Source organism: Olea europaea, unplaced genomic scaffold (assembly GCF_002742605.1).
Source record: "Olea europaea var. sylvestris unplaced genomic scaffold, O_europaea_v1 scaffold4061, whole genome shotgun sequence".
Lineage (NCBI taxonomy): Eukaryota > Viridiplantae > Streptophyta > Magnoliopsida > Lamiales > Oleaceae > Olea > Olea europaea.
The window spans coordinates 15,892-25,075 of record NW_019260275.1 but is presented as its reverse complement, the minus strand read 5'-3'; the positions used below and the strand labels follow the sequence as shown (position 1 = coordinate 25,075).

Genomic DNA, 9,184 nt, shown 5'->3' with positions numbered 1-9,184 from the left:
CTATACAGAACAACCAGAAGGATTTGTTCTATCAGGAAATGAATATAAGATGTGCAAAATAATCAATATCCTTATATAGATTAAAACAAACTCCTAAAAAGTGGAATGAGAAATTTGACTCTAAAATAATATCGAATGATTTTAATCATAATTCTATAGACAACTATCTATATAATAAAGTAAATGATAGTATAATTACATTATATAATATGTTAATCATCAGCAACAATGTAGACAGGTTTAAAGTAACAATGAGATTTTTATCATTAACGTTCAAAATGAAAGATCTTGGACAAGTAAATACTATCATTGGTATCAAAATCAAAAAGGATAGATGTGGTTTTAGATTTAGCCAATTATATTATGTTGAAAATGTAATTAATAAGTTCAAACACTTAAACATAAAAGAGGCTAATATCCCTTTGAATCCAAGTATCAAATTGATCAAAAACGATAGAAGAGCAATAGCTCAAATATAATATGCATGTGCAATTAGAAGCCTAATATTTGCAGCACAATGTACAAGACCTGAGTTGTATTTGCTGTAAGTAAGCTAAGTAGGTTTACTAGCAATCCAAGTGGAAGGTCATCGATCGATTATTGGTTACTTTAAAAAAATCAAAAATCTTGGACTACAATATACATAGTTCTCTGCTATCTTGGAAGGATATACTAGCGCTAGTTGGATATAAAGTACGGGAGAAAACAAGTCTACTTCAGATCGGGTATTTACTTTTGGGAGAGGTGTAGTTTCTTGAAAATCTAAGAAACAAACAAGTGTTACTCATTCAACAATGGAGTCGAAATATGTAGCATTAGTTGAAACTAGAAAATAAGCTGAGTGACTAAGAGAACTGTTATATGAAATATCTTTAGATATAAAGGATAATTCCTCAATACCTATCTCGTGTGATAGTCAAGCTACTCTAGTGTTCGCATGAAACTCCCAAAAGTACAAAATCGTTGACAAGTAATAATAAAGTGAGTTGTAAGTTATTGTCCAACGAGGAATAATTTTTAATTCTAATTCACTAATTACTACTAAATTCAATGTTCGTGACACAAAAGACGTGATTTTGCTGTTATTTAAACTAATTCTAAACTAAGGAATCAATAAAAATGATTTGTCAAATATATGAATGATTGTATTGGATTTTGAATCCTCTATTGCCATTTATTTTAATTCTTGATTCGTGATATAGACAATTTCAGGCTTGCATGACAATTGATAAAACTAATGTATTTAATTCTCTTTTTCAAGTCAAATTAAGTCCATTCTATCACGACTCGATCCTACTCCTAGCCCAAATTCAAAATTCATTAAATTATAGGTTATTTATGTGACTGCATATACGATAAAGATAATTTCTATTTCTATTTACATATATTAATTTTGTCATGTTCTATACTTATTATGAGTCTTCTAACGCTATAACAAGCAACTAATTATTTAATTGGTAGCCACTCAATTAAATAATGTAATGGGTACGCAAATATGTGCAATAGGGATCATTCATCCAATACAATAGAAAAAAATAGCCTAGTTTTCTAATAATTGAATTATACAAGAAATATTGGAAAATCATCACCCAAAAAGAAGAAATAATGAAGTGGAGAAATCCAATTTCTTGGCATGAATCTTAAAAATTGATGATTATTCTTTAATGAACTTGTATAATCCGCCTTGATTTTGATGCTTAGCCTCGTTTTTCATCCAAAATATGTAAAATATAGAGGTTTTTAGGCCTAAAGGAGGTCTCCTACGTTTTGGATGTCTTATAGTATAAATAGGGTGCCAAAAAATTGCATACCAAAAGTTTCCAAAGCAAAATAAGGAAACAATTTTTTTTCCTAGAATTGAACCATGCGTACACATGATTCATTTGATGTTTACACACAGTACATGTGATTTGGCCTCTGGAAGTGGATTTTTAGAATCTTGTGTACATAAGGCTTGCCTCCCATGCTTAAGCATAGTCCAATTTTTTGTCGAACTTTCTCATGTGTGTAGTTTGATCATTTTCAACAAATTCTCATCCGTTGACTTTTTTCAACTCTATTTGACCCTTGGCATTCTTGAATCATCGCTTTGCAATCCAATTTAGCTTTCAAAGTATTGGATTTTAGCCCCTAAACTTTGTATTTGATTCGATTGAGCCATTTTCTCTTATAATCTTGTTCCTTAATATTCCAATTGAATCCTTGGTATCTTTGATCTTCATTTTGTCGTCCGTCTCATCTATAAATTGTTTGCAATTTAGCCATCAACTTTTGAATTTCGTCATTTTTCACCTTTTTACATTTTTTCTCTAATTCTTCATCAAACATCGGGTTTTACCTATTTAACACAATACCATATGAATTAAGCTATATTTCATTAGAAGAACTACAAAATATCATTATTTAAAGCTCCGAATATAAAATACAATTATCGTCTAGCTCGGCCATATAGCGAAGTAAATAAAGGAAAGTTTAGACATATGAGTTTAAAACATAAGTATGTGAGAAACATAATTTAAGCATGGAATAATTTCTCTTACATATGTTAAATATGGTGAAAATTTAATTGATCTGTTGACTAAACCTCTTACAAGAGAGTTAGTAACATTGACATCAAGTAGGATGGGTTGAAACTTTTTAATTAAGTCCATCAATGAGTACCAAAGATATGCTAAACAAGTATATTTATGTTCAGAGGATAATAACAAATCATTTGATAAGTGGATAGATTTTAACACTATTAAAATTACGAAACCCTATCATTGGTAAATAGTGTTGGTCGTTACAATTGGATGGATGAGTTATAAAACTTTTAATGAAGTTCAGTACCGATAGAAGTGTTAACGAGCTGATTCGAGCTGGCTCATGAGCCGAAAATCGAGGATTGGACTCGGCTCGAGCTTTTTTTTGCTTGAGCCAAGCAAAAGTTCAACCAAAAAATCGAGGCTCAACTCAAGCTTTCGGCTCAAATCTTACCGAGCTAAACCCTAGCCTCGAGCGGGGTCGGCTCGAGCTTTTTACGAGCTGGGCCATGGAGGCCTAAACCCGCGAGCCATTTTGTCATCCCTAAGTATGGGATACAAGTATTTCTAAAAAGTAATAAAGATTACTGGAATAACTTCATCTATGTAAAACTTCGAAGTGGTATCACCTCATTATAGAGTTAGAGTTTTTTCTCTTTAAAAATTCAATGAAAAGAAGATAAGTGCAAGACCATATTAGAACTAAGGGAGTTAGAGGAACTTGTGAAAATTTGACACTTGTGTGTGTGATTTCTTCAGTATTGTTACAAGGAATAATTGATTCAAAGCTTTTTAGCTACCTGAAATTTCGATAATGCTTTGTGAGATTTTCACTATGGTTAGATTCAAATTGAAAGAAATCTAATCCTTACGTATGAGTGTTGATATTTGATTATGCGATTAGCATTGATTTTGAATAAGCGGGAGATTGTTGTGATCTTGTTGCTCAAAATGAAGTGTGGATGAATTGAAAATTAGAAGAACAATGAAAAAAATCATGCCATAATATGGCTTATCCGACCACATAGGCCTTTGAGACTTGATAAGCAACTAATTATTTAATTGGTAGCCACTCAATTAAATAATGTAATGGGTACGCAAATATGTGCAATAGGGATCATTCATCCAATACAATAGAAAAAAATAGCCTAGTTTTCTAATAATTGAATTATACAAGAAATATTGGAAAATCATCACCCAAAAAGAAGAAATAATGAAGTGGAGAAATCCAATTTCTTGGCATGAATCTTAAAAATTGATGATTATTCTTTAATGAACTTGTATAATCCGCCTTGATTTTGATGCTTAGCCTCGTTTTTCATCCAAAATATGTAAAATATAGAGGTTTTTAGGCCTAAAGGAGGTCTCCTACGTTTTGGATGTCTTATAGTATAAATAGGGTGCCAAAAAATTGCATACCAAAAGTTTCCAAAGCAAAATAAGGAAACAATTTTTTTTCCTAGAATTGAACCATGCGTACACATGATTCATTTGATGTTTACACACAGTACATGTGATTTGGCCTCTGGAAGTGGATTTTTAGAATCTTGTGTACATAAGGCTTGCCTCCCATGCTTAAGCATAGTTCAATTTTTTGTCGAACTTTCTCATGTGTGTAGTTTGATCATTTTCAACAAATTCTCATCCGTTGACTTTTTTCAACTCTATTTGACCCTTGGCATTCTTGAATCATCGCTTTGCAATCCAATTCAGCTTTCAAAGTATTGGATTTTAGCCCCTAAACTTTGTATTTGATTCGATTGAGCCATTTTCTCTTATAATCTTGTTCCTTAATATTCCAATTGAATCCTTGGTATCTTTGATCTTCATTTTGTCGTCCGTCTCATCTATAAATTGTTTGCAATTTAGCCATCAACTTTTGAATTTCGTCATTTTTCACCTTTTTACATTTTTTCTCTAATTCTTCATCAAACATCGGGTTTTACCTATTTAACACAATACCATATGAATTAAGCTATATTTCATTAGAAGAACTACAAAATATCATTATTTAAAGCTCCGAATATAAAATACAATTATTGTCTAGCTCGGCCATATAGCGAAGTAAATAAAGGAAAGTTTAGACATATGAGTTTAAAACATAAGTATGTGAGAAACATAATTTAAGCATGGAATAATTTCTCTTACATATGTTAAATATGGTGAAAATTTAATTGATCTGTTGACTAAACCTCTTACAAGAGAGTTAGTAACATTGACATCAAGTAGGATGGGTTGAAACTTTTTAATTAAGTCCATCAATGAGTACCAAAGATATGCTAAACAAGTATATTTATGTTCAGAGGATAATAACAAATCATTTGATAAGTGGATAGATTTTAACACTATTAAAATTATGAAACCCTATCATTGGTAAATAGTGTTGGTCGTTACAATTGGATGGATGAGTTATAAAACTTTTAATGAAGTTCAGTACCGATAGAAGTGTTAACGAGCTGATTCGAGCTGGCTCATTAGCCGAAAATCGAGGATTGGACTCGGCTCGAGCTTTTTTTTGCTTGAGCCAAGCAAAAGTTCAACCAAAAAATCGAGGCTCAACTCAAGCTTTCGGCTCAAATCTTACCGAGCTAAACCCTAGCCTCGAGCGGGGTCGGCTCGAGCTTTTTACGAGCTGGGCCATGGAGGCCTAAACCCGCGAGCCATTTTGTCATCCCTAAGTATGGGATACAAGTATTTCTAAAAAGTAATAAAGATTACTGGAATAACTTCATCTATGTAAAACTTCGAAGTGGTATCACCTCATTATAGAGTTAGAGTTTTTTCTCTTTAAAAATTCAATGAAAAGAAGATAAGTGCAAGACCATATTAGAACTAAGGGAGTTAGAGGAACTTGTGAAAATTTGACACTTGTGTGTGTGATTTCTTCAGTATTGTTACAAGGAATAATTGATTCAAAGCTTTTTAGCTACCTGAAATTTCGATAATGCTTTGTGAGATTTTCACTATGGTTAGATTCAAATTGAAAGAAATCTAATCCTTACGTATGAGTGTTGATATTTGATTATGCGATTAGCATTGATTTTGAATAAGCGGGAGATTGTTGTGATCTTGTTGCTCAAAATGAAGTGTGGATGAATTGAAAATTAGAAGAACAATGAAAAAAATCATGCCATAATATGGCTTATCCGACCACATAGGCCTTTGAGACTTGATATCGCATGCGTGTCTTTAGTGACTAAAAGGGTAGCCAACAGTCGCGTAGTGTTAAAATATGAACATTGTCTGGATTTTTTCAAATTTTTTGGTCGTTTTCTTGGTGTATCAATGCACCTTTTCCTGTTGACTTGGAATCACTTTGTGTAGGGATGAATAAAAGTTATAAATACATGATAGTATTCATCCCTACAAACATGAAAAATTATTCTATTATTCATTCACTACTTGAAGAAATTTAGTTTCTTTATATAATCAAAATTTCTATTTTCACTTGTTCATTTGGAGAATTACTTTGCTTTTGACGTTCTTCATTTAGTTTTTATAAATCCTACAAACTACTTGTCATTTTAATCCTTTAAAAGAATTGTGAGAAGAAGCAAATATTGTTTGAGGACAATGAATTTTTCACGTTGAATCTTCTTCGGATATATATATATATATATATATATTATCTTTTTCTTCCTTTTCTCCATTGCTGTAAATTTTCCAACATCTCTAGGGTGGGAAAAAATTTGAAGAAGTAAATATTTTTTGACATTGAATGCCACGCGGTTTTCTGAGGCGAAAGAGATCGAGAGAGAGGTTAGGGTGGGGTGCGGGGAGGGGGTATCACAAAGCAAACGGCTGACTTTTTGCCAATGGAGTAAATGCTCGTTGCTGTCCTCTTTGACTCTTTAGGAGAAGAAGATAATACCCTCTTTCTTTCTCTTCCCTATGACGAATTAGTCAGCCCTTGGGCCTCTTCTATATATATTCCAGTAGAAAAAGGCTATTCCTTCAGTTTAGACTCTTGTCTCTCCGTTTTCACTCTCAAGAAAAGGAAAATATAAAGCAACTTCTAGAGAGAGACAAACCCTAGTTTGGTAAATTCCGAGTAATATGGGAAGACCACCTTGCTGTGATAAAATTGGTGTTAAGAAAGGGCCATGGACTCCTGAAGAAGACATCATCTTGGTTTCATACATTCAAGAACACGGTCCTGGAAATTGGAGAGCTGTTCCTACCAATACTGGTAAAAATTACGTGTTTTGGTTTTTTCTTCCCTTGTTTTTCTTCTTCATTGTGTGCGTGTGTGTGTGTGTGTTTAGAATCTTTTAAAGCTGTGTAATTAATAATCCGCAGCTACACCACCGTCAGTCTTGAATGCACATAAAGATTAAGCAACTTTCTTTCTTCCATTTATTATTATTATTATATTTTATTTTTTGTTTATATGATTTAGTGAGTTTAACTCACTACTTTTTCTACTGTATTTCTCTCTCAGGTTTGCTTAGATGCAGTAAGAGTTGCAGGCTGAGATGGACTAATTATCTCCGGCCAGGGATCAAGCGTGGTAACTTCACCGAACATGAGGAGAAGATGATTATACATCTTCAAGGATATGCTAAACAAGTATATTTATGTTCAGAGGATAATAACAAATCATTTGATAAGTGGATAGATTTTAACACTATTAAAATTATGAAACCCTATCATTGGTAAATAGTGTTGGTCGTTACAATTGGATGGATGAGTTATAAAACTTTTAATGAAGTTCAGTACCGATAGAAGTGTTAACGAGCTGATTCGAGCTGGCTCATTAGCCGAAAATCGAGGATTGGACTCGGCTCGAGCTTTTTTTTGCTTGAGCCAAGCAAAAGTTCAACCAAAAAATCGAGGCTCAACTCAAGCTTTCGGCTCAAATCTTACCGAGCTAAACCCTAGCCTCGAGCGGGGTCGGCTCGAGCTTTTTACGAGCTGGGCCATGGAGGCCTAAACCCGCGAGCCATTTTGTCATCCCTAAGTATGGGATACAAGTATTTCTAAAAAGTAATAAAGATTACTGGAATAACTTCATCTATGTAAAACTTCGAAGTGGTATCACCTCATTATAGAGTTAGAGTTTTTTCTCTTTAAAAATTCAATGAAAAGAAGATAAGTGCAAGACCATATTAGAACTAAGGGAGTTAGAGGAACTTGTGAAAATTTGACACTTGTGTGTGTGATTTCTTCAGTATTGTTACAAGGAATAATTGATTCAAAGCTTTTTAGCTACCTGAAATTTCGATAATGCTTTGTGAGATTTTCACTATGGTTAGATTCAAATTGAAAGAAATCTAATCCTTACGTATGAGTGTTGATATTTGATTATGCGATTAGCATTGATTTTGAATAAGCGGGGGATTGTTGTGATCTTGTTGCTCAAAATGAAGTGTGGATGAATTGAAAATTAGAAGAACAATGAAAAAAATCATGCCATAATATGGCTTATCCGACCACATAGGCCTTTGAGACTTGTGATCGCATGCGTGTCTTTAGTGACTAAAAGGGTAGCCAACAGTCGCGTAGTGTTAAAATATGAACATTGTCTGGATTTTTTCAAATTTTTTGGTCGTTTTCTTGGTGTATCAATGCACCTTTTCCTGTTGACTTGGAATCACTTTGTGTAGGGATGAATAAAAGTTATAAATACATGATAGTATTCATCCCTACAAACATGAAAAATTATTCTATTATTCATTCACTACTTGAAGAAATTTAGTTTCTTTATATAATCAAAATTTCTATTTTCACTTGTTCATTTGGAGAATTACTTTGCTTTTGACGTTCTTCATTTAGTTTTTATAAATCCTACAAACTACTTGTCATTTTAATCCTTTAAAAGAATTGTGAGAAGAAGCAAATATTGTTTGAGGACAATGAATTTTTCACGTTGAATCTAGAATTCCTTTAACAACCCTTCAATTGGGCCAAGTTCCAGTCCTAGTGAAGGGACCATTAGTGCCACAACACTGGAGGGATTTGACTCGTTTATTGGCTTTAACTCTTCCAATTCCGATGTTTCTCAATCTGAGGGTGAACGCAAATTTATTGCTGCAAATTTCACACCAGAAACTGGGATTTTACAGGGGCAGAGCAAGACAAATTTAGACATCCAAATGCCCCTTGCTGTGCTGGAAAACTGGCTCTTTGATGATGCTTCTGCACAAGGACCAGAAGGATACCTAATGGACATGTCTTCGGAAGAAACTGCTGATTTGTTTTGAAAAAGAAAACGTATTTTTCTTCAAAACAAATCAGCTGTTTTAGGTTAATCTTTTTGTGTTTTTCGGTGATTTTAGGCATAACCGTTCTAATCAGTTTCTGCTCCATCGTGCTTGATCACAAAAGGATGGATCTTCTATCGTGTTTGGTACGTAGTACTAAACAGAACTGGACAGTATAACAAAATATTTTTAACTTTTTTTATTAATATCATCCAGTGCTATCTAATTCTCCATACCAAACATAATATACTAGTGTTAGCATAAATGTATGGTTAATTTATTAGGAATAAATCTTCCTACTTGTCATCTTCTTAGAACAAAACTGTTCGTACTTTGTGCACCATTTGTTGTTTATTATGAGAAATGATAATTAGGGTTTGACTTTTGATGCTTTGGAATTCACTTAACATAACTACATTTTGTTTGGCGACATGAATTGAAATAAAAAAAATAATAATA

At 33.0% G+C, this 9,184-nt stretch overlaps 1 protein-coding gene across 1 annotated transcript; it reads left to right on the top strand.

The window, feature by feature from the left end:
* The first annotated feature begins 6,408 nt into the window (after nucleotides 1-6,408).
* On the top strand, nucleotides 6,409-8,725 carry LOC111387516 (myb-related protein 306-like). Its single transcript, XM_023012084.1, has 3 exons — nucleotides 6,409-6,711; nucleotides 6,964-7,091; nucleotides 8,402-8,725. The coding sequence occupies exons 1-3, from the start codon at nucleotides 6,579-6,581 to the stop codon at nucleotides 8,723-8,725; spliced, it is 585 nt and encodes a 194-aa protein (XP_022867852.1). The 5' UTR covers nucleotides 6,409-6,578.
* The last annotated feature ends 459 nt before the right edge of the window (nucleotides 8,726-9,184 follow it).

What these genes read in the sequence shown, in the direction of transcription:
- LOC111387516 (XM_023012084.1), top strand. Translation starts at nt 6,579, where the DNA reads ATGGGAAGACCACCTTGCTGTGATAAAATTGGTGTTAAGAAAGGGCCA. An exon ending in AGCTGTTCCTACCAATACTG is followed by an intron (nt 6,712 to 6,963) that starts GTAAAAATTACG and finishes TTTCTCTCTCAG; the next exon opens with GTTTGCTTAGATGCAGTAAG. An exon ending in TTCAAGGATATGCTAAACAA is followed by an intron (nt 7,092 to 8,401) that starts GTATATTTATGT and finishes CGTTGAATCTAG; the next exon opens with AATTCCTTTAACAACCCTTC.